At 43.9% G+C, this 20,425-nt stretch overlaps 1 protein-coding gene across 2 annotated transcripts in view; it reads right to left on the bottom strand.

Moving 5' to 3' along the window:
- The window catches only part of LOC134353191 (glypican-4-like), a 201,182-nt gene that overhangs the window by 34,262 nt on the left and 146,495 nt on the right, over window positions 1-20,425 (bottom strand). For both annotated transcript variants that reach the window (XM_063061210.1, XM_063061211.1), the window contains exon 7: window positions 15,334-15,467. In XM_063061210.1, the coding sequence (XP_062917280.1) occupies window positions 15,334-15,467 (134 nt within the window). The remainder of the gene's footprint in view (window positions 1-15,333; window positions 15,468-20,425) is intronic.

Genomic DNA, 20,425 nt, shown 5'->3' with positions numbered 1-20,425 from the left:
AAGAATATTTAATCAATCCATAATATGCACACAAGATTACTTAAGTATTAATGAAAATTAAATAGACAACACTCCCCTCTGTTTAGCTACAAACTCCAACTCTACAGAGAATGCATCTCAACTATATACACAGTATATTATATATTGAAACTACTATATATAGACACCCATGGAACAGTAAATATTGTCCTATTCAGCCCTAAAGATGTAATCCCTGTGGAGGATTTCTTACTCTTGTGATCAGAAGCTTTCTCATATATATTGCCTTCTAAAATTGTTGTAGTCAGACCACTGTTTTTCTTACTTCCATTCTTCTTCTGAGCAACGTAGTCCTTCCTTAGCTCAACATGCTTTCAGAGAAACTTAGAAAACCTACAGCACAATACAAGTCCTTTGTCCCACAAAGTTGTCCCGAACATGTGCCTACCTTAGAAATTACTAGGCTTACCTATAGCCCTCTATTTTACCAAGCTCCATGTACCTATCAAACGTCTCTTAAAAGAACCTATCGCATCTGCCGCCACCACTGTTCCCGGCAGCCCATTCCATGCACTCACCACTCTATGAGTAAAAAACATACCCTTGACATCTCCTCTGTACCTATTCCCAAGCACCTTAAACCTGTGTCCTCTTGTGGCAACCATTTCAGCCCTGGGAAAAAGCCTCTGACTATCCACATGATCAATCCCTCTCATCATCTTATACATCTCTATCAGGTCACCTCTCATTCTCCGTTGCTCCAAGGAGAAAATGCCGAGTTCACTCAACCAATTCTCATAAGGCATGTTCCCCAATCCAGGCAACATCCTTGAAAATCTCCTCTGCACCCTATCTATGGCTTCCACATCCTTCCTGTAGTGAGGCGACCAGAACTGAGCACAGTACTCCAAGTGGGGTCTGACCAGGGTCCTATATAGCTGCAACATTACCTCTCGGCTCCTAAATTCAATTCCACAATTGATGAAGACCTATACATTGTACGCCTTCTTAACCACAGAGTCAACCTGCGCAGCTGCTTCGAGTGTCCTATGGACTCAGACCCCAAGATCCCTATGATCCTCCACACTGCCAAGAGTCTTACCATTAATACTATATTCTGCCATCATATTTGACCTACCAAAATGAACAACCTCACACTTATCTGGGTTGAACTCCATCTGCCACTTCTCAGCCCAGTTTTCATCCTATCAATGTCCCGCTGTAACCTCTGACAGCCCTCCACACCAGGGGTCCCCAACCCTTTTTGCACTGCGGACCGGTTTCGTATTGACAATATTCCTGCAGACCGGCCGACCCCGACGGGGTGGGGGGGGGGGGGTTAGTGTTGCCAATGGACAAGAGTACAGCCAAATACGTTGTTTACAAAGAGACTACGATGACCATGAAGCCTTGCGCAGGCACCAGTGCGCATGCGTGTACGTGCTCATTTTTTCCACAAATCGTTTTTGGCGATTCTGTTCGGGGGGGGTGTTAATCACGACCGGAATATAGGTGATAAATGGCTAATACACTCAATTTCATTTCTAAAAGGGTTTATCTAACGTATTTAATATTAAACATACAGCGCATATTTTCCTCGCATGAATATAGCGATAAGTCAATTATCAGGGAAGGACAGGGGAGCTTGAAGCAAGTCCAGCAGAAGTGGTAGAGGCAGGTTCGATATTATTTAATGAAAAATTGGATAGGTATATGGACAGGAAAGGAATGGAGGGTTATGGGCTGAGTGCAGGTCGGTGGGACGAGGTGAGAGTAGCGTTCAGCATGGACTAGAAGGGCAGAGATGGCCTGTTTCCGTGCTGTAATTGTTATATGGTTATATAAGTCAATAGCATCATAACATTTTAAGTAATGTTTGGATATTAAACACACAACACATATTTTCCCCGTATGAACATATAAAATCATTGCAACACACCAATATTGCTGAATCAGTGGGAGCCCTGGGTTGAATACTTGTTTTCCTTGCAACAAGACGATCCTATCGAGGGGTGATGGGAGACAGCAATACACGAATGGGGTTCCTTATGTCCAGTCTATTCCGCAATTTGGTTTTCGTTGCATTCATTGCAGAGATATGTTGGAAATGGAAGCAACATTTTCAGTGCTTTCGTGGCTATCTCAGGATATTCAGCCTTGACTTTGATCCAGAATGCCAGCAGAGATGTTATGTCATACATACTTTTCAGCCCGCCGTCATTTGCAAGCTCGAGGAGTTGATCTCCTTCCTGCGCTGACATGGATGGCGCGCAGGTAATGACCTCGCATGCGTAATGGCTCAACAGTGGGTATGACAAAGTATGAGGAAAGGTGCAGCTGACTAATATCGCCAAATCATACCGTTTCCTCACAGCCCAGTAGCGCATGCTCTGCGGCCCGGTACCGGTCCGCGGCCCGGTGGTTGGGGACCACTGCTCCACACGATCCACAACACACCCAACTTTTGTGTCATCAGCAAACTTACTAACCCATCCCTCCACTTCCTCATCCAGGTCATTTATAAAAATCACAAAGAGTAAGGGTCCCAGAACAGATCCCTGAGGCACTCCACTGGTCACCGACCTCCATGCAGAATATGACCAGTCTACAACCACTCTTTGCCTTCTGTGGGCAAGCTAGTTCTGGATCCACAAAGCAATGTCCCCTTGGATCCCATGCCTACTTACTTTCTCAATAAGCCTTGCATGGGGTACCTTATCAAATGCCTTGCTGAAATCCATATACACTACATCTACTGCTCTTCCTTCATTAATGTGTTTAGTCACATCCTCAAAAAATTCAATCAGGCTTGTTAGGCACAACCTGCCCTTGACAAAGCCATGCTGACTATTCCTAATCATATTATACCTCTCCACATGTTCATAAATCCTGCCTCTCAGAATCTTCTCTATCAACTTACCGACCACTGAAGTTAGACTCACTGGTCTATAACTTCCTGCGCTATCTCTGCTCCCTTTCTTGAATAAAGGAACAACATCTGCAACCCTCCAATCCTCCGAAACTTCTCCCGTCCCCATTGTTGATGCAAGGATTATCACCAGAGGCTCAGCAATTTCTTCCCTCGCCTCCCACAGTAGCCTGGGGTACCTCTCATCCGGTCTCGGCGACTTATCCAACTTGATGCTTTCCAAAAGCTCCAGCACATTCTCTTTCTTAATATCTACATGCTCAAGCTTTTCAGTCTGCTGCAAGTCATCACTACAGTCACCAAGATGCTTTTCCATAGTGAATATTGAAGTAAAGTATTCATTAAGTACCTCTGCTATTTTCCACTGTCACACTTGATAGGTCCTATTCTTTCACGTATTATCCTCTTGCTCTTCACATACTTGTAGAATGCCTTGGGGTTTTCCTTAATTCTGCCCGCCAAGGCCTTTTGGAACGTACCTATGCAGAACTCCACACAAATATCCCCTGAACATTTGCCACATTTCTTCCATACTTTTCCCTGAGAATATCTGTTTCCAATTTAAGCTTCTAATTTCCTGCCTGATAGCTTCATAATTCCCCTTACTCCAATTAAACGTTTCACTGACTTGTCTGTTCCTATCCCTCTCCAATGCTATTGTACAAGAGATAGAATTATGATCACTATCTCCAAAATGCTCTCCCACTGAGAGATCTACACCTGACCAGGTTCATTTCCCTATACCAAATCAAGTACAGACTCTCCTCTGTAGTGTCCTGACGAAGGGTCTCGGCCCGAAACATCGACTGTACCTCTTCCTGGAGATGCTACCTGGCCTGCTGCGTTCACCAGCAACTTTGATGTGTGCTGCTTGAATTTCCAGCATCTGCGGAATTCTTCATGTTTACGTTTTTAAATTCACTACTGCGAAGCCTCTTCCGTGATGCCTACACTGAAGAAGTTTAAATCTTCTCTTTGACGTGAGTTCAGTGAAACCATCTCTCACTGCTCCCCATCTGTAATTTCTTCATGTCCTGACGAAGGGTCTCGGCCCGAAACGTCGACTGTACCTCTTCGTAGAGATGCTGCCTGACCTGCTGCATTCACCAGCAACTTTGATGTGTGTTGGCAGACTCTCCTCTTGTAGGCTTATCTACATATTGTGTCAAGAACCCTTCCTGAACACACCTAACAAACTCCACCCCATCTAAACACCTCACTCTAGGGAGATACCAATCGATCTGTCCAGGATGGATTTCCGTCACAGTATGTGGACAGGCCGACCGGGGGAATGCCATACTAGGTCTAGTACTAGGTAATGAACCGGGTCAGGTCACAGATCTCTCAGTGGGTGAGCATCTGGGGGACAGTGACCACCGCTCCCTGGCCTTTCGCATTATCATGGAAAAGGATAGAATCAGAGAGGGCAGGAAAATTTTTAATTGGGGAAGGGCAAATTATGAGGCTATAAGGCTAGAACTTTAGATGTGAATTGGGATGATGTTTTTGCAGGGAAATGTACTATGGACATGTGGTCGATGTTTAGAGATCTCTTGCGGGATGTTAGGGATAAATTTGTCCCGGTGAGGAAGATAAAGAATGGTAGGGTGAAGGAACCATGGGTGACAAGTGAGGTGGAAAATCTAGTCAGGTGGAAGAAGGCAGCATACATGAGGTTTAGGAAGCAAGCATCAGATGGGTCTATTGAGGAATATAGGGAAGCAATAAAGGAGCTTAAGAAAGGGCTGAGAAGAGCAAGAAGGGGACATGAGAAGGCCTTGGTGAGTAGGGTAAAGGAAAACTCCAAGGCATTCTTCAATTATGTGAAGAAAAAAGGATGACAGGAGTGAAGGTAGGACCGATTAGAGATAAGGTGGGAAGATGTGCCTGGAGGCTGTGGAAGTGAGCGAGGTCCTCAATGAATACTTCTCTTGGGTATTCACCAATGAGAGGGAACTTGATGATGGTGAGGACAATATGAGTGAGGTTGATGTTCTGGAGCATGTTGATATTAAGGGAGAGGAGGTGTTGAAGTTGTACATTAGGACAGATAAGTCCCCGGGGACTGACGGAATATTCCCCAGGCTGCTCAATGAGGCGAGAGAAGACATTGCTGAGCCTCTGGCGAGGTTCTTTATGTCCTCGTTGTCCACTGGAATGGTACCAGAGGATTGGAGGGAGGCGAATGTTGTCCCCTTGTTCAAAAAAGGTAGTAGTGATAGTCCAGGTAGTTATAGACCAGTGAGCCTTACGTCTGTGGTGGGAAAGCTGTTGGAAAAGATTCTTAGAGATAGGATCTATAGACATTTAGAGAATCATGGTCTGATCAAGGACAGTCAGCACGGCTTTGTGAAGGGCAGATCGTGTCTAACAAGCCTGATAGAGTTCTTTGAGGAGGTGACCAGGCATATAGATGAGGGTAGTGCAGTGGATGTGATCTATATGGATTTTAGTAAGGCATTTGACAAGGTTCCACACAGTAGGCTTATTCAGAAAGTTAGAAGGCATGGGATCCAGGGAAGTTTGGCCAGGTGGATTCAGAATTGGCTTGCCTGCAGAAGGCAGAGGGTGGTGGTGGAGGGAATACATTCAGATTGGAGGATTGTGACTAGTGGTGTCCCACAAGGATCGGTTCTGGGACCTCTACTTTTCGTGATTTTTATTAATGACCTGGATGTGGGGGTAGAAGGGTGAGTTGGCAAGTTTGCAGATGACACAAAGGTTGGTGGTGTTGTAGGTAGTGTAGAGGATTGTCAAAGATTGCAGAGAGACATTGATAGAATGCAGAAGTGGGCTGAGAAGTGGCAAATGGAGTTCAACCCGGATAAGTGTGAGGTGGTACACTTTGGAAGGACAAACTCCAAAGCAGAGTACAAAGTAAATGGCAGGATACTTGGTATTGTGGAGGAGCAGAGGGATCTCGGGGTACATGTCCACAGATCCCTGAAAGTTGCCTCACAGGTGGATAGGGTAGTTAAGAAAGCTTATGGGGTGTTAGCTTTCATAAGTCGAGGGATAGAGTTTAAGAGTCGCGATGTAATGATGCAGCTCTATAAAACTCTGGTTAGGCCACACTTGGAGTACTGTGTCCAGTCCTGGTCACCTCACTATAGGAAACATAGAAACATAGAAAATAGGTGCAGGAGTAGGCCATTCGGCCCTTCGAGCCTGCACCGCCATTTATTATGATATGGCTGATCATTCAACTCAGAACCCTGCCCCAGCCGTCCCTCCATACCCCCTGATCCCCGTAGCCACAAGGGCCATATCTAACTCCCTCTTAAATATAGCCAATGAACTGGCCTCAACTGTTTCCTGTGGCAGAGAATTCCACAGATTCACCACTCTCTGTGTGAAGAAGTTTTTCCTAATCTCAGTCCTAAAAGGCTTCCCCTTTATCCTCAAACTGTGACCCCTTGTTCTGGACTTCCCCAACATCGGGAACAATCTTCCTGCATCAAGCCTGTCCAATCCCTTTAGGATTTTATACGTTTCAATCAGATCCCCCCTCAATCTTCTAAATTCCAATGAGTACAAGCCCAGTTCATCCAGTCTTTTTTCATATGAAAGTCCTGCCATCCCAGGAATCAATCTGGTGAACCTTCTTTGTACTCCCTCTATGGCAAGGATGTCTTTCCTCAGATTAGGGGACCAAAACTGCACACAATACTCCAGGTGTGGTCTCACCAAGGCCTTGTACAACTGCAGTAGTACCTCCCTGCTCCTGTACTCGAATCCTCTCGCTATAAATGCCAGCATACCATTCACCTTTTTCACTGCCTGCTGTACCTGCATGCCCACTTTCAATGACTGGTGTATAATGACACCCAGGTCTCGTTGCACCTCCCCTTTTCCTAATCGGCCACCATTCAGGTAATAATCTGTTTTCCTAATTTTGCCACCAAAGTGGATAACTTCACATTTATCCACATTAAATTGCATCTGCCATGAATTTGCCCACTCACCCAACCTATCCAAGTCACTCTGCATCCTCTTAGCATCCTCCTCACAGCTAACAGTGTCACCCAGCTTCATGTCATCCACAAACTTGGAGATGCTGCATTTAATTCCCTCATCCAAATCATTAATATATATTGTAAACAACTGGGGTCCCAGCACTGAGCCTTGCGGTACCCCACTAGTCACCGCCTGCCATTCTGAAAAGGTCCCGTTTATTCCCACTCTTTGCTTCCTGTCTGCTAACCAATTCTCCATCCACATCAATACCTTACCCCCAATACCGTGTGCTTTAAGTTTGCACACTAATCTCCTGTGTGGGACCTTGTCAAAAGCCTTTTGAAAATCCAAATATACCACATCCACTGGTTCTCCCCTATCCACTTTACTAGTTACATCCTCAAAAAATTCTATGAGATTCGTCAGATATGATTTTCCTTTCACAAATCCATGCTGACTTTGTCCGATGATTTCACCGCTTTCCAAATGTGCTGTTATCACATCTTTGATAACTGACTCCAGCAGTTTCCCCACCACCGACGTTAGGCTAACTGGTCTATAATTCCCCGGTTTCTCTCTCCCTCCTTTTGTAAAAAGTGGGGTTACATTAGCCACCCTCCAATCCTCAGGAACTAGTCCAGAATCTAACGAGTTTTGAAAAATTATCACTAATGCATCCACTATTTCTTGGGCTACTTCCTTAAGCACTCGAGGATGCAGACCATCTGGCCCTGGGGATTTATCTGCCTTCAATCCCTTCAATTTACCTAACACCACTTCCCTACTAACATGTATTTCGCTCAGTTCCTCCATCTCACTGGACCCTCTGTCCCCTACTATTTCTGGAAGATTATTTATATCCTCCTTAGTGAAGACAGAACCAAAGTAATTATTCAATTGGTCTGCCATGTCCTTGCTCCCCATAATCAATTCAACTGTTTCTGTCTGTAGGGGACCTACATTTGTCTTTACCAGTCTTTTCCTTTTTACATATCTATAAAAGCTTTTACAGTCAGTTTTTATGTTCCCTGCCAGTTTTCTCTCATAATCTTTTTTCCCCTTCCTAATTAAGCCCTTTGTCCTCCTCTGATGAACTCTGAATTTCTCCCAGTCCTCAGGTGAGCCACTTTCTCTGGCTAAATTGTATGCTCCTTCTTTGGAATTGATACTATCCCTAATTTCTCTTGTCAGCCATGGGTGCACTACCTTCCTTGATTTATTCTTTTGCCAAACTGGGATGAACAATTGTTGTAGTTCATCCATGCAACCTTTAAATGCTTGCCATTGCATATCCACCGTCAATCCTTTAAGTGTCATTTGCCAGTCTATCTTAGCTAATTCACGTCTCATACCTTCAAAGTCACCCCTCTTTAAGTTCAGAACCTTTGTCACTCTCCATCTTAGTGAAGAATTCCACCATATTATGGTCACTCTTACCCAAGGGGCCTCTCACGACAAGATTGCTAATTAACCCTTCCTCATTGCTCAAAACCCAGTCCAGAATAGCCTGCTCTCTAGTTGGTTCCTCGACATGTTGGTTCAAAAAACCATCCCGCATACATTCCAAGAAATCCTCTTCCTCAGCACCTTTACCAATTTGGTTCACCCAATCTACATGTAGATTGAAGTCACCCATTATAACTGCTGTTCCTTTGTTGCACACATTTCTAATTTCCTGTTTAATACCATCTCCGACCTCAGTACTACTGTTAGGTGGCCTGTTCACAACTCCCACCAGCATCTTCTGCCCCTTAGTGTTAATGCAGCTCTACCCATATCGATTCCACATCTTCCCGGCTTATGTCCTTCCTTTCTATTGCGTTAATCTCTTCTTTAACCAGCAACGCCACCCCACCTCCCCTTCCTTCATGTCTATCCCTCCTGAATATTGAATATCCCTGAACGTTGAGCTCCCATCCTTGGTCACCCTGGAGCCATGTCTCTGTGATCCCAATTATATCATAATCATTAATAACAATCTGCACTTTCAATTCATCCACCTTATTACTAATGCTCCTTGCAATGACACACAAAGCCTTCAGGCGTTCTTTTACAACTCTCTTAGCCCTTATACAATTATGTTGAAAAGTGGCCCTTTTTAATGCTTGCCCTGGATTTGTCGGCCTGCCACTTTTACTTTTCTCCTTTGTACTTTTTGCTTCTACCCTCACTTTACACCCCTCTGTCTCTCTGCACTGGTTCCCATCCCCCTGTTGTGAACTAACTTCCTCACACCTAGCCTCGACGTGGAAGCATTGGAAAGAGTACAGAGATTTACTAGGATGCTGCCTGGTTTAGAAAGTATGCATTATGATCAGAGATTAAGGGAGCTAGGGCTTTACTCTTTGGAGAGAAGGAGGATGAGAGGAGACATGACAGATGTGTACAAGATAATAAGAGGAATAGATAGAGTGGATAGCCAGCGCCCCTTCCCCAGGGCACCACTGCTCAATACAAGAGGACATGGCTTTAAAGTAAGGGGTGGGAAGTTCAAGGGGGATATTAGAGGAAGGTTTTTTACTCAGAGAGTGGTTGGTGCGTGGAATGCACTGCCTGAGTCAGTGGTGGAGGAAGATACACTAGTGAAGTTTAAGAGACTACTAGACAGGTATATGGAGAAATTTAAGGTGGGGGCTTATATGGGAGGCAGGGTTTGAGGGTCGGCACAACATTGTGGGCCGAAGGGCCTGTACTGTGCTGTGCTATGTTCTATTTGGGAAATTAAAATCTCCCATCATGACAACTCTGTTATTATTACACCTTTCCAGGATCTGTTTCCCTATCTGCTCCTTGATATCTCTGTTACTATTGGGCAGCCTATAAAAAACACCCAGTAAAGTTATTGACCCCTTCCTGTTCCTAACCTCCACCCAGAGACTCTGTAGATAATCCCTCCATGAGGTCCACCTTTTCTGCAGCCATGACACTATCTCTGATCAACAGTGCCACGCCCCCACCCACCTCTTTTGTCTCCCTCCCTGTCCTTTCTGAAACATCTAAAACCTGGCACTTGAAGTAACTGTTCCTGTCTCTGAGCCATCTAAGTCTCTGTAATGGCCACCATATCATACCTCCATGTACTGATCCACATTCTAAGCTCATCCACTTTGTTCACAACACTCGTTGCGTTAAAATAGACACATCCGAAACCTTTGGTCTGAGCGTGTCTCTTCTCTATCACCTGCCTATCCTCCCTCTCGCACTGTATACAAGCTTTCTCTCTTTGTGAGGCAACTGCCTCTTCCCCAGTCTCTTCAGTTCGGTTCCCACCCCCCAACAATTCGAGTTTAAACTCTCCCCAATAGCCTTAGCAAACCTCTCTGCCAGGATATTGGTCCCCCTCGGATTCAAGTGCAACCCATCCTTTTTATACAGGTCACTCCTGCCCCAAAAGAGGTCCCAATGATCCAGAAATCTGAATCCCTGCCCCCTGCTCCAATCCCTCAGCCACGCATTTATCCTCCACCTCATTCTATTCCTATACTCACTGTCGCGTGGCACAGGCAGTAATCCCAAGATTACTATGGTATCCTCGTGCAAGACACCCAGAAGGTTAATTTACAGGTTGAGTCTGTGGTAAAGAAGGCAAATGCAATGTTGGCATTTATTTCAAGGAGAATAGAGTATAACAGCAAGGAGATAAAGCTGAGATCTTTAGAAGACACAAGTCAGGCCACACTTGGAGTATTGTCAACCATTTTGAGCATCACATCTCAGAAAGGATGTGTTGTCATTGGAGAAAGTCCAGAGGAGGTTCACAAGGATGATTCTGGGAATGAAGGGAACATTTGGCAGCTTTGGGCTTATACTCACTGGAATTTAGAAGAATGCGGTGAGGGGTATCACCAAATGTTGAAAGGACTAGATAGGGTGGGTGTGGAGAGGATGTTTCCTATGGTGGGGATATCAAGAACTAAAGGGCAGAGCCTCAAAATTGTGAGCTGACCTTTTAGAACAGAGGTAAGGAGGACTTTTTTTTTAGCCAGAGAGTAGTGAATCTGTAGAATGCTCTGCCACAGACTGCAGTGGAGGCCAAATCTGTGGGTATATTTAAGGTGGAAGTTAATCGTTTCCTGATCGATCAGGGCATCAAAGGATGTGGTGAGTAGGCAGGTATCTGGGGTTGAGTGGGATCCGGGATCAGCCAAGATGGAATGGTGGAGCAGAATTGATGGTCTGAATGGCCTAATTCTACTCTTGTCTTATAGTCATATGGAAAAGGCTATCTTAGATTGGGTATTGTGTAATAACCCAGATTTTATTAGTCAACATACTGTAAAGGAACTCTTAGGAGGCAGTGATCATAATATGATTGAATTCATCCTGAAATTTGAGAGAGAGAGGTATAAGTCACATGTATCAGTATCACAATGGAATAAAGGGAATTACAGAGGCATGAGAGAGGAGCTTGCTCAGGTGGATTGGTGGAGGATATTGGCAGGGATGACGGCAGAGCAGTGGTGGCTGAAGTTTCTGGGAATAGTTCACAAGGTGCAGGATAGATACGTCTCAGGAGGAAGATGTTCTCAAATGGCAGGGGTAGGCAACCGTGGCTGACAAGGGAAGTTAAGGACTGCATAAAAGCCAAAGAAAGGGCATATAAGGTAGCAAAAGTGAGTGGGAAGTTGGATGACTGGGAAACTTTTAAAATCCAATAACAGGCAACTAAAAAAGATATAAGAAATTAAAAGATTAAATATGAGGGCAAACTAGCCAATAATATAAAGTAGGATAACATAGTTTTTTTCAGTTAGATAAAGAATAAAAGGGAGGTGAGAGTTGATATTGGACCACTGGAAAAATACTGGTGAGGTAGTAATGGGGGGACAAAGAAATGGCAGACAAACATCATCGGTACTTTGATTCAGTCTTTGCTGTGGAAGACACTAGCTGTATGCCAGAGGTCAGTGAGTGTCAGGGAGCAGGAGTGAGTGCCATTGCTATTACAAAGGATAAAGTGCTAGGCAAACTCAAAGGTCTTAAGGTGGATAAGTCACCTGGACCGGATGGACTACATCCCAGAGTCCTGAAAGAGATTGCTGAAGAGATAACAGATGCATCGGTTATGATCTTTCAAGAATCACTTGACTCTTGCATGGTCCCAGAAGACGGGAAAATTGCAAATGTCACTCCACTCTTTAAGAAGGGACGAAGACAAAAGAGTAGAAATTATAGGCCAGTCAGCCTAACCTCAGTGGTTGGGGAAGTGTCATTATGGATGAGGTTTCAGGATACTTGGAGACTATTGATAAAATAAGTCAAAGTCAGCATTATTTCTATAATTAGAAATAATTAGCAGAATTATCTGCAGCTTAATGTGAAAAAGACTAAGGAGCTGGTGGTAGACCTGAGGAGAGCTAAGGTACCGGTGACCCCTGTTTCTATCCAAGGGGTCAGTGTGGACACGGTGGAGGATTACAAATACCTGGGGATATGAATTGACAATAAACTGGACTGGTCAAAGAACACTGAGGCTGTCTACAAGAAGGGTCAGAGCCGTCTCTACTTCCTGAGGAGACTGAGGTCCTTTAACATCTGCCGGACGATGCTGAGGATGTTCTACGAGTCTGTGGTGGCCAGTGCTATCATGTTTGCTGTTGTGTGCTGGGGCAGCAGGCCGAGGGTAGCAGACACCAACAGAGTCAACAAACTCATTCGTAAGGCCAGTGATGTTGTGGGGATGGAACTGGACTCTCTGACGGTGGTGTCTGAAAAGAGGATGCTGTCTAAGTTGCATGCCATCTTGGACAATGTCTCCCATCCACTACATAATGTACTGGGTGGGCACAGGAGTACATTCAGCCAGAGAATCATTCCACCGAGATGCAACACAGAACGTCATAGGAAGTCATTCCTGCCTTTGGCTATCAAACTTTACAACTCCTCCTTTGGAGGGTCAGACATCCTGAGCCAATAGGCTGGTCCTGGACTTATTTCATAATTTACTGGCATAATTTACATATTACTATTTAACTATTTATGGTTTTATTACTATTTATTATTTATGGTGCAACTGTAACGAAAACCAATTTCCCCCAGGATCAATAAAGTATGACTATGACTACTATAAAGGGAAATGTTGCCTGACAAGTATATTAAAATTCTTTGAGGAAATAACAAGCAGGGTGGACAAAGGAGAGGCTGTGGATGTAAATTACTTAGATTTTCAGAAGGCATTTGATAAGGTGCCACACATGAGGCTGCTTAACAAGATAAAATTGTGTGGTGTTACAGGAAAGATACTGGCATGGGTAGAGGAATGGCTGACTGGCAGGAGGCAGTGAGTAGGAATAAAAAGGGCCTTTTTCTGGTTGGCTGCCAGTGACTAGTGGTGTTTTTAAGGGGTCAGTATTGAGACCGCTACTTTTCACATTGCTTGTCAATGATTTGGATAATGGAATTGATGGCTTTGTGGTAACGTTTGCAGATGTTACAAAGATAATTGGAGGAGTAAGTAGTGCCAAGGAACCAATGCGTTTGTAGCAGGATTTTGACAAATTGGAAGAATGGGCAAAAATGTGGCAGATGGAATACAGTGTTGGGAAATGTTATGTCAATGCATTTTGGTGAAAGGAACAATAGTGCAGACTATTATCTAAATGGGGATAAAATTCAAACATCAGAGGTGCAGAGGGACTTGGGAGTCCTCATGCAAGGCTCCCAGAAGGTTAATTTACTGGTTGATTCTGTGGTAAAGAAGGCAAATGCAATGTTGGCATTTACTTCAAGGGGATTAGAATATAGAAACAAGGAGATAATGCTGAAGCTTTATAAGATACTAGGCAGGCCACACTTAACACCATAAGATATAGGAGCAGAAGCGGGCCATTCAGCCCATCGAGTCTGCTCTACCATTCAATCATGGGCTGATCCAATTCTTCCAGTCATCCCCACTCCCCTGCCTTCTCTCCATAACCTTTGATGCCCTGGATAATCAAGAACCTATCTATCTCTGCCTTAAATACACCCAATAACTTGGCCTCCACAGCCTCTCGTAGCAACAAATTCCAGAGATTTACCACCCCATGGCTGAAGTAATTTCTCTGCATCTCTGTTCTAAATGGATGTCCTTCAATCCTGAAGTCATGCCCCCTTGTCCTAGACTCCCCTACCATGGGAACTAACTTTGCCATATCTGATCTGTTCACTTGGAGTACTGTCAACAGTTTTTGGCGCCATATCTCAGAAAGGATGTATTGTCCTTGGAGAGAGTCAAGAAGAGGTTCACAAGGATGATTCTGGGAATGAAAGGGTTAACACATGAGGAGCGTTTGGCAGCTTCAGGCTTGTACTCACGGAACTTAGAAGAATCTTGGTGAGTGCATGGTCATGCACTTTGGTAGAAGAAATAAATGGGCAGACTATTATTTAGATGGGGAGAGAATTAAAAATGCAGAGATGCAAAGGGACTTGTGAGTCCTTGAGCAAGATACCCTAAAGGTTAACCTCTAGGTTGAGTCGGTTGTGAAGAAGGCGAATGCAATGTTGGCATTCATTTCTAGAGGTATAGAATATAAGAGCAGGGATGTGATGTTAAGGCACTCGTGAGACCACACGGAGTATTGTGTGCAGTTTTTGGCTCCTTATTTTAGAAGGGACATACTGACATTGAAGAGGGCTCAGAGAAGATTCACGAGAATAGTTTTAGGAATGAAAGAATTTCCATATGAGACGAGTCTGGCAGCTCCTGGGCTGTATTCCCTGGAGTTCAGGATCTCACAGAAACATTCAGAATGTTAAAAGGCCTGAACAGATTAGATATGGCAAAGTTATTTCCCATGGTAGGGGAGTTTAAGACAAGAGGGCACGACTTCAGGATTGAAGGACATATTTTTAGAACTAAAATGCGGAGAAATTACTTTAGTCAGATGATGGTAAACCTATGGAATTTGTTGCCACGAGCGGCTGTGGAGGCCAAGTCAATGGGTGCATTTAAGGCAGAGATAGATAGGTTCTTGATTAGCCAGGGCATCAAAGGGTATGGGGTGAAAGCTGGGGAGTGGGGATGACTAGAAGAATTGCATCAGCCCATGATTGAATAGCAGAGCAGACTTGATGGTCTGAATGGCCTACTTCTGCTCCTATATCTTATTATCTTTATAATTTTATGCAGTGTTTGATCTGTTATTTCTTGCTGTGTATGGGCAGTACTTAAACAGCATTCGCTCAAATCAAAGTTTCTTTAATCGGAATTCCCGACATTCCTACTTGGTTGAACCCCAAATCATACCAAGCCTAGATGTGTATTGCTTATGAAAGGCAGCTTTCTCCCTGCTGAGTCACATGGCTGTTGGCAGAGTCAGCTAGCAAGCCAAGTTGGTATACGCACTCCAATCTTCGGGTTGCACAATATCGCAAAAAGAGAACGAAGCAGTGAGGCAATATTCATGAAGGTTTGAGGAAATGTCTAATCCTATCGAAGAGAACTCTAAGGAGAAAGTTGGGACTTTGGTAACAGTAGTTCTCACCTGCTGCTGTTACTACCATTCCAACATTCATCTTGCTCAACCACTCCTGCTGAGCCATTGTGGCTGCACATACTGTATGGAAGGGCTGACCAGAACTTCTTTGCATTCTTTAATTTTTCTTTCACATCTGTCACCTGAAATACATAGAATTCTCCACATTACAAAAGTTCATCACTTGGGACTTGTAAAATTTCTTATAAATCTGTTCAATAAAATTGACTGAACGTGTAACCTCCATGGGATCAGATCCTTCACAGCTTTAATACCTGTGAATTACACACATTCACACAACAGAAGCTGCTCTTTGGCTCACTGTGTCACTTTAAACCAAAAATTAACTTTGAATGAATCCTACTTCCTGGAGGTCATGGCAAATAATCCTCTACTTATAGCTATTCAAGTGTTTACAAATACACTCAAAAGCTTCTATAGATGTACTGTAGGGAGCTATCTGACAGGCTGCAATCACTGGCTGGTATGGGTGGGGAGGGGGTGGGCTACTGCACAGGGTTGTAAATCTAGTCAGCTCCATCTTGGGTACTAGCCTACAAAGTACCCAGGACATTTTCAAGGAGCAGTGTCTCAGAAAGGCAGCAACCATTATTAAGGACCTCCAGCACCCCAGGCATGGCCTTTTCTCATTGCTACCATCAGGCAGGAGGTACAGAAGCCTGAAGGCAAATACTCAGCGATTCAGGAACAGCTTCTTCCCCTCTGCCATCCAATTCCTAAATGGACATTGAACCCTTGGACACTACCTCACTTTCTTTTAATATACAGTATTTCTGATTTTTTTGCACATTTTTTAATCTATTCTATATACATATTGTGACAGGATCCTGAATTACCCCTATGAACTGTGCTCGTTTACCCCTATTAACTGCGCCTTTGAAAAGAGAGAGAGTTATTTAACATCGATATCTTGTTTTGAAGAGAGACAGAGACGAAGACTAACTGTTGGACTGTCACTTTAAGACACTGGAAGTAACTTCTGGATTTCTGCTGAGTTGGAGAGAGAGATGGCACCGAAAGCTCATAAGGTGCTATGGTAACCGAGGGTGGTTATTTGATGGACAATCGATGTTATGATTTTTCGCCAGCGTGTTGATACTTCCCAAGGACATGGCATGCTTGTACATTTCTTACACAGACAAAGGAAGGAGGAGTTAGTTGAGTGACAGTTGATGCTCAGCAAGGGAAAACAGAAGATCAGATGATAGACCCTGAGACACATGTTTTGGACACTGAATGAGCCTTTTTGTGCCTGCAGAAAAAGTGGGTTTTTGGAGGATCAATCAGTCGCTCTTGCAGTGAAAAGAAAAGGGGTTGACTGGTGGGGAGATGTCCATGTGTCCACCCTTGCCTGGATGATAGCTCCACCATAGAAAACTGGTCCCCTTTGTTGTGGTCACAGTCGGTGACTTTTAAAGGATTTCGGAGGACAACGAGAAGATCAACGGTGTCAACTCACCTGAACACTCAAATCTCTCCCTCTCTCTCGCTCCATCGCTACTCAACTCAACCCCACGAACTGAACTGAACTTTACTCATTATCGTAAGACTGTATATATTTCCACACTTACTGATATACTTACTTATATATAATCATTGCTAACCTGTTTGATTTATCTACGTTGATATTACTGTATTGCGTAGTTACTAATAAATATTATTAGGTAATAGCAATACTGGACTACAAAGTGTTTTCCATCTCTGCTGGTTCTTTATTCTCGTCACGGGGTACGTGACAGTATACTGTAATTGATTTGGAAACATAGAAATACGTATAGAAAACATACATCACAATACAGGCCCTTCGGCCCACAAAGCTGTGCCGAACATGTCCTTACCTCAGAAATTACCTAGGTTTACCCATAGCCCTCTATTTTGCTAAGCTCCAAAAATAATTAATTAATTAATTTTGTTATTTGATTTTTTTAAAATTTTCTTCTCTTCTCTATTATGTACTACATTGAACTGCTGCTGCTACCTTAACAAATTGCACGTCACTTGCCAGTGATAATAAAACTAACTTTGATTCTGATTTATCTAGGTATTAATGACATATCCGAATATCATGAGGGTTTCTGACTCTACCACCTTCATGGAATGGTCATTTAATTGACAACTCTTTTCCAAACTTCTTGCAAATCTTCAACCAATTAATTAACCATGCCCCTAAATTAATGATCACACTGTTAAGAAATTTAGGTCTTTTCTGCTTTTCTGGTCTAATCTTCTTAATTTTATATCATTCTATCAAATTTAGCCTTGATCTCTCATGAAAATATTTCTCCAGCGCTGATTAGGTCCTGATCCCTGTCCAATCCAATCGCATCTTTCCAGTAGTTTGCTGACCCAGCTATACTCAGACACTTGTTCATTGATTACAGTTCTGCCTTAAATATTATACTTCCATGCAAAGTCTTTGCCAAACTCAGGCCCCGACAGTAAACAACTCCCTCTGCAACTGGATCCTCGACAGATCACAAACAGTAAGGAGAGGCAACAACACCTCCACCTCTTCCGTCCTTGGACTCACTTTACACCACACGCTGTCGGAGCAGTGCTGCCAGGATAATCAAGGACACGACCCACCCAGCCAACACACTTTTTGTCCCTCTTCCCTCCGGGAGAAGGCTCAGGAGCTTGAAGACTCGTACGGCCAGATTTGGGAACAGCTTCTTTCCAACTGTGATAAGACTGCTGAACAGATCCTGACCCGGATCTGGGCCGTACCCTCCAAATATCCGGACCTGCCTCTCGGTTTTTTTGCACTACCTTTTTCCACTTTTCTATTTTCTATTTATGATTTATAATTTAATTTTTTTAATTTACTCATTTTTACTATTTTTAATATTTAATATTTGTAATCCAGGGAGTGTGAAGCGCAGAATCAAATATCGCTGCGATGATTGTACGTTCTAGTATCAATTGTTTGGCGACAATAAAGTATAAAGTATAACGTATGATTATTCAAAACACTGGAGCTCCAGAGGGTGGCATTACTCAGCCACCTGCTCTACTCTCTGTACTCTCATGACTGCGTGGCCACATTCTACTCTAATTCCATCGACAAGTTTGCAGATGATATTGCAGTCATAGTCGCATATCTGCTAATGATGAGTTGGAGTACAAGAAGGAGACAGAGAGCTCAGGGGCATGGGGTCATGATAACAACCATCCCTTCCATGTCAACAAAGAAAGCTTGGTCTTCAGAAGGGCATGCAGTGCACATGCTCCTGTCTACATCAATAGTCGAGAGATTCAGCTTCCAAGATGTGAACATAACCAGAAACCTGGCCTGGTCCAACCACATTGATGTCAAGTAAGCTCGCCAAAGCCTCTATCTCCTCAAGAGACAAAAGAAACAGCATGACCATACAGTTCCCGACATTGTATTCCACCTTTCACCTCTTTGCCAATTCTCCAAATCTGTCCAAGTCCTTCTGCAGCCTCCATGCTTCCTCAACACTTCCTACCCCTCCACCTATCTTCATGTTGTCTGCAAACTAAGCCACAAAGCCATCAATTCCATCATCCAAATCACTGACATACAATGTAAAAAGAAGCGGCCCCAACACTAACCCCAGCAGAAAGCCACTAGTCACCGGCAGCCAACCAGAAATGGCTCCCTTTATTCCTATTCTTGCCAGTTTGCCAATGCTCTATCCATGCTAATATCTTTCCTGTAATATCGTGGGCTCTTACACTGTTAAGCAGCCTCATGTGCCTTGTCAAAGGCCTTCTGAAAATCCAAGTACACAACATCCAGCTTAAGACCTTTCAGTTTGCCTAAAACTTTTTCCTATGTAATAGCAATGGCAGTCACTCCTGCTCCCTGACACTCACAGACCTCTGGCACACTGCTAGTGTCTTAACATAGAAACATAGAAAACATACAGCACAATACAGGCCCTTCGGCCCACAAAACTGTGCCGAACATGTCCTTACCTTAGACCTACCTAGGCTTTACATATAGCCCTCTATTTTTCTGTCTCTTAAAAGACCCTATCGTTTCCGCCTCCACCACCACCGCCAGCAGCCCATTCTGCGTAAAAAGCTTACCCCTGACATCTCCTCTGTATCTACTTCCAAGCACCTTAAATCTGTGCCCTCTCGTGCTAACCATTTCAGCCATGGGGAAAAGCCTCTGACTATCCACATGATCAATGTCTCTCATTATCTTATACACCTCTATCAGGTCACCTCTCATCCTCCGTCGCTCCAAGGCCAAAAGGCCAAGTTCATTCAACCTATTCTCATAAGGCATGTTCCCCAATCCAGGCAACATCCTTGTAACTCTCCTCTACACCCTTTATATAAGTTTCTACATCCTTCCTGTAGTGAGGCGACCAGAACTGAGCACAGTACTCCAAGTGGGGTCTGACCAGGATCCTACAGAGCTGCAACATTACCATTCAGCTCTTAAAACTCAACCCCACGATTGATGAAGGCCAATACACTGTACGCCTTCTCAACCACAGAGTCAACCTGCGCAGCTACTTTCAGTGCCCTATGGATTTGGACACCAAGATCCCTCTGATCCTCTACACTGTCAGGAGTCTTACCATTAATACTATATTCTGCCATCATATTTGAGCTATCAAAATGAACCACCTCATACTTATCTGGGTTGAACTCCATCTGCCACTTCTCAGCCCAGTTTTGCATCCTATCAATGTCCCGCTGTAACCTCTGACAGCCCTCCACACTATCCACAGCACCTCCAACCTTTCTGTTATCAGCAAACTTACTAACCCATCCCTCCACTTTCTCATCCAGGTCATTTATAAAAATCACAAAGAGTAGGGGTCCCAGAACAGATCCCTGAGGCACACCACTGGTCACCAACCTCCATGCAAAATACAACCTGTCTACAACCACTCTTTGCCTTCTGTAGATAAGCCAGTTCCGCATCCACAAAGCAATGTCCCCTTGGATCCCATGCATCCTTACTTTCTCAATAACCTTGGCGTTTTCCTTAATCCTGTCCACCGAGGCCTTCTCATGGCCCCTTCTGGCACTCCTAATTTCATTCTTAAGCTCCTTCCTGCTAGCCTTATAATCTTCCAAATCTCTATCATTATGT

Source organism: Mobula hypostoma, chromosome 10 (assembly GCF_963921235.1).
Source record: "Mobula hypostoma chromosome 10, sMobHyp1.1, whole genome shotgun sequence".
Classification (NCBI taxonomy): Eukaryota; Metazoa; Chordata; class Chondrichthyes; order Myliobatiformes; family Myliobatidae; genus Mobula; species Mobula hypostoma.
Note: the sequence above shows the minus strand (reverse complement) of the source record. Positions and strands in the feature narration are given on the sequence as shown.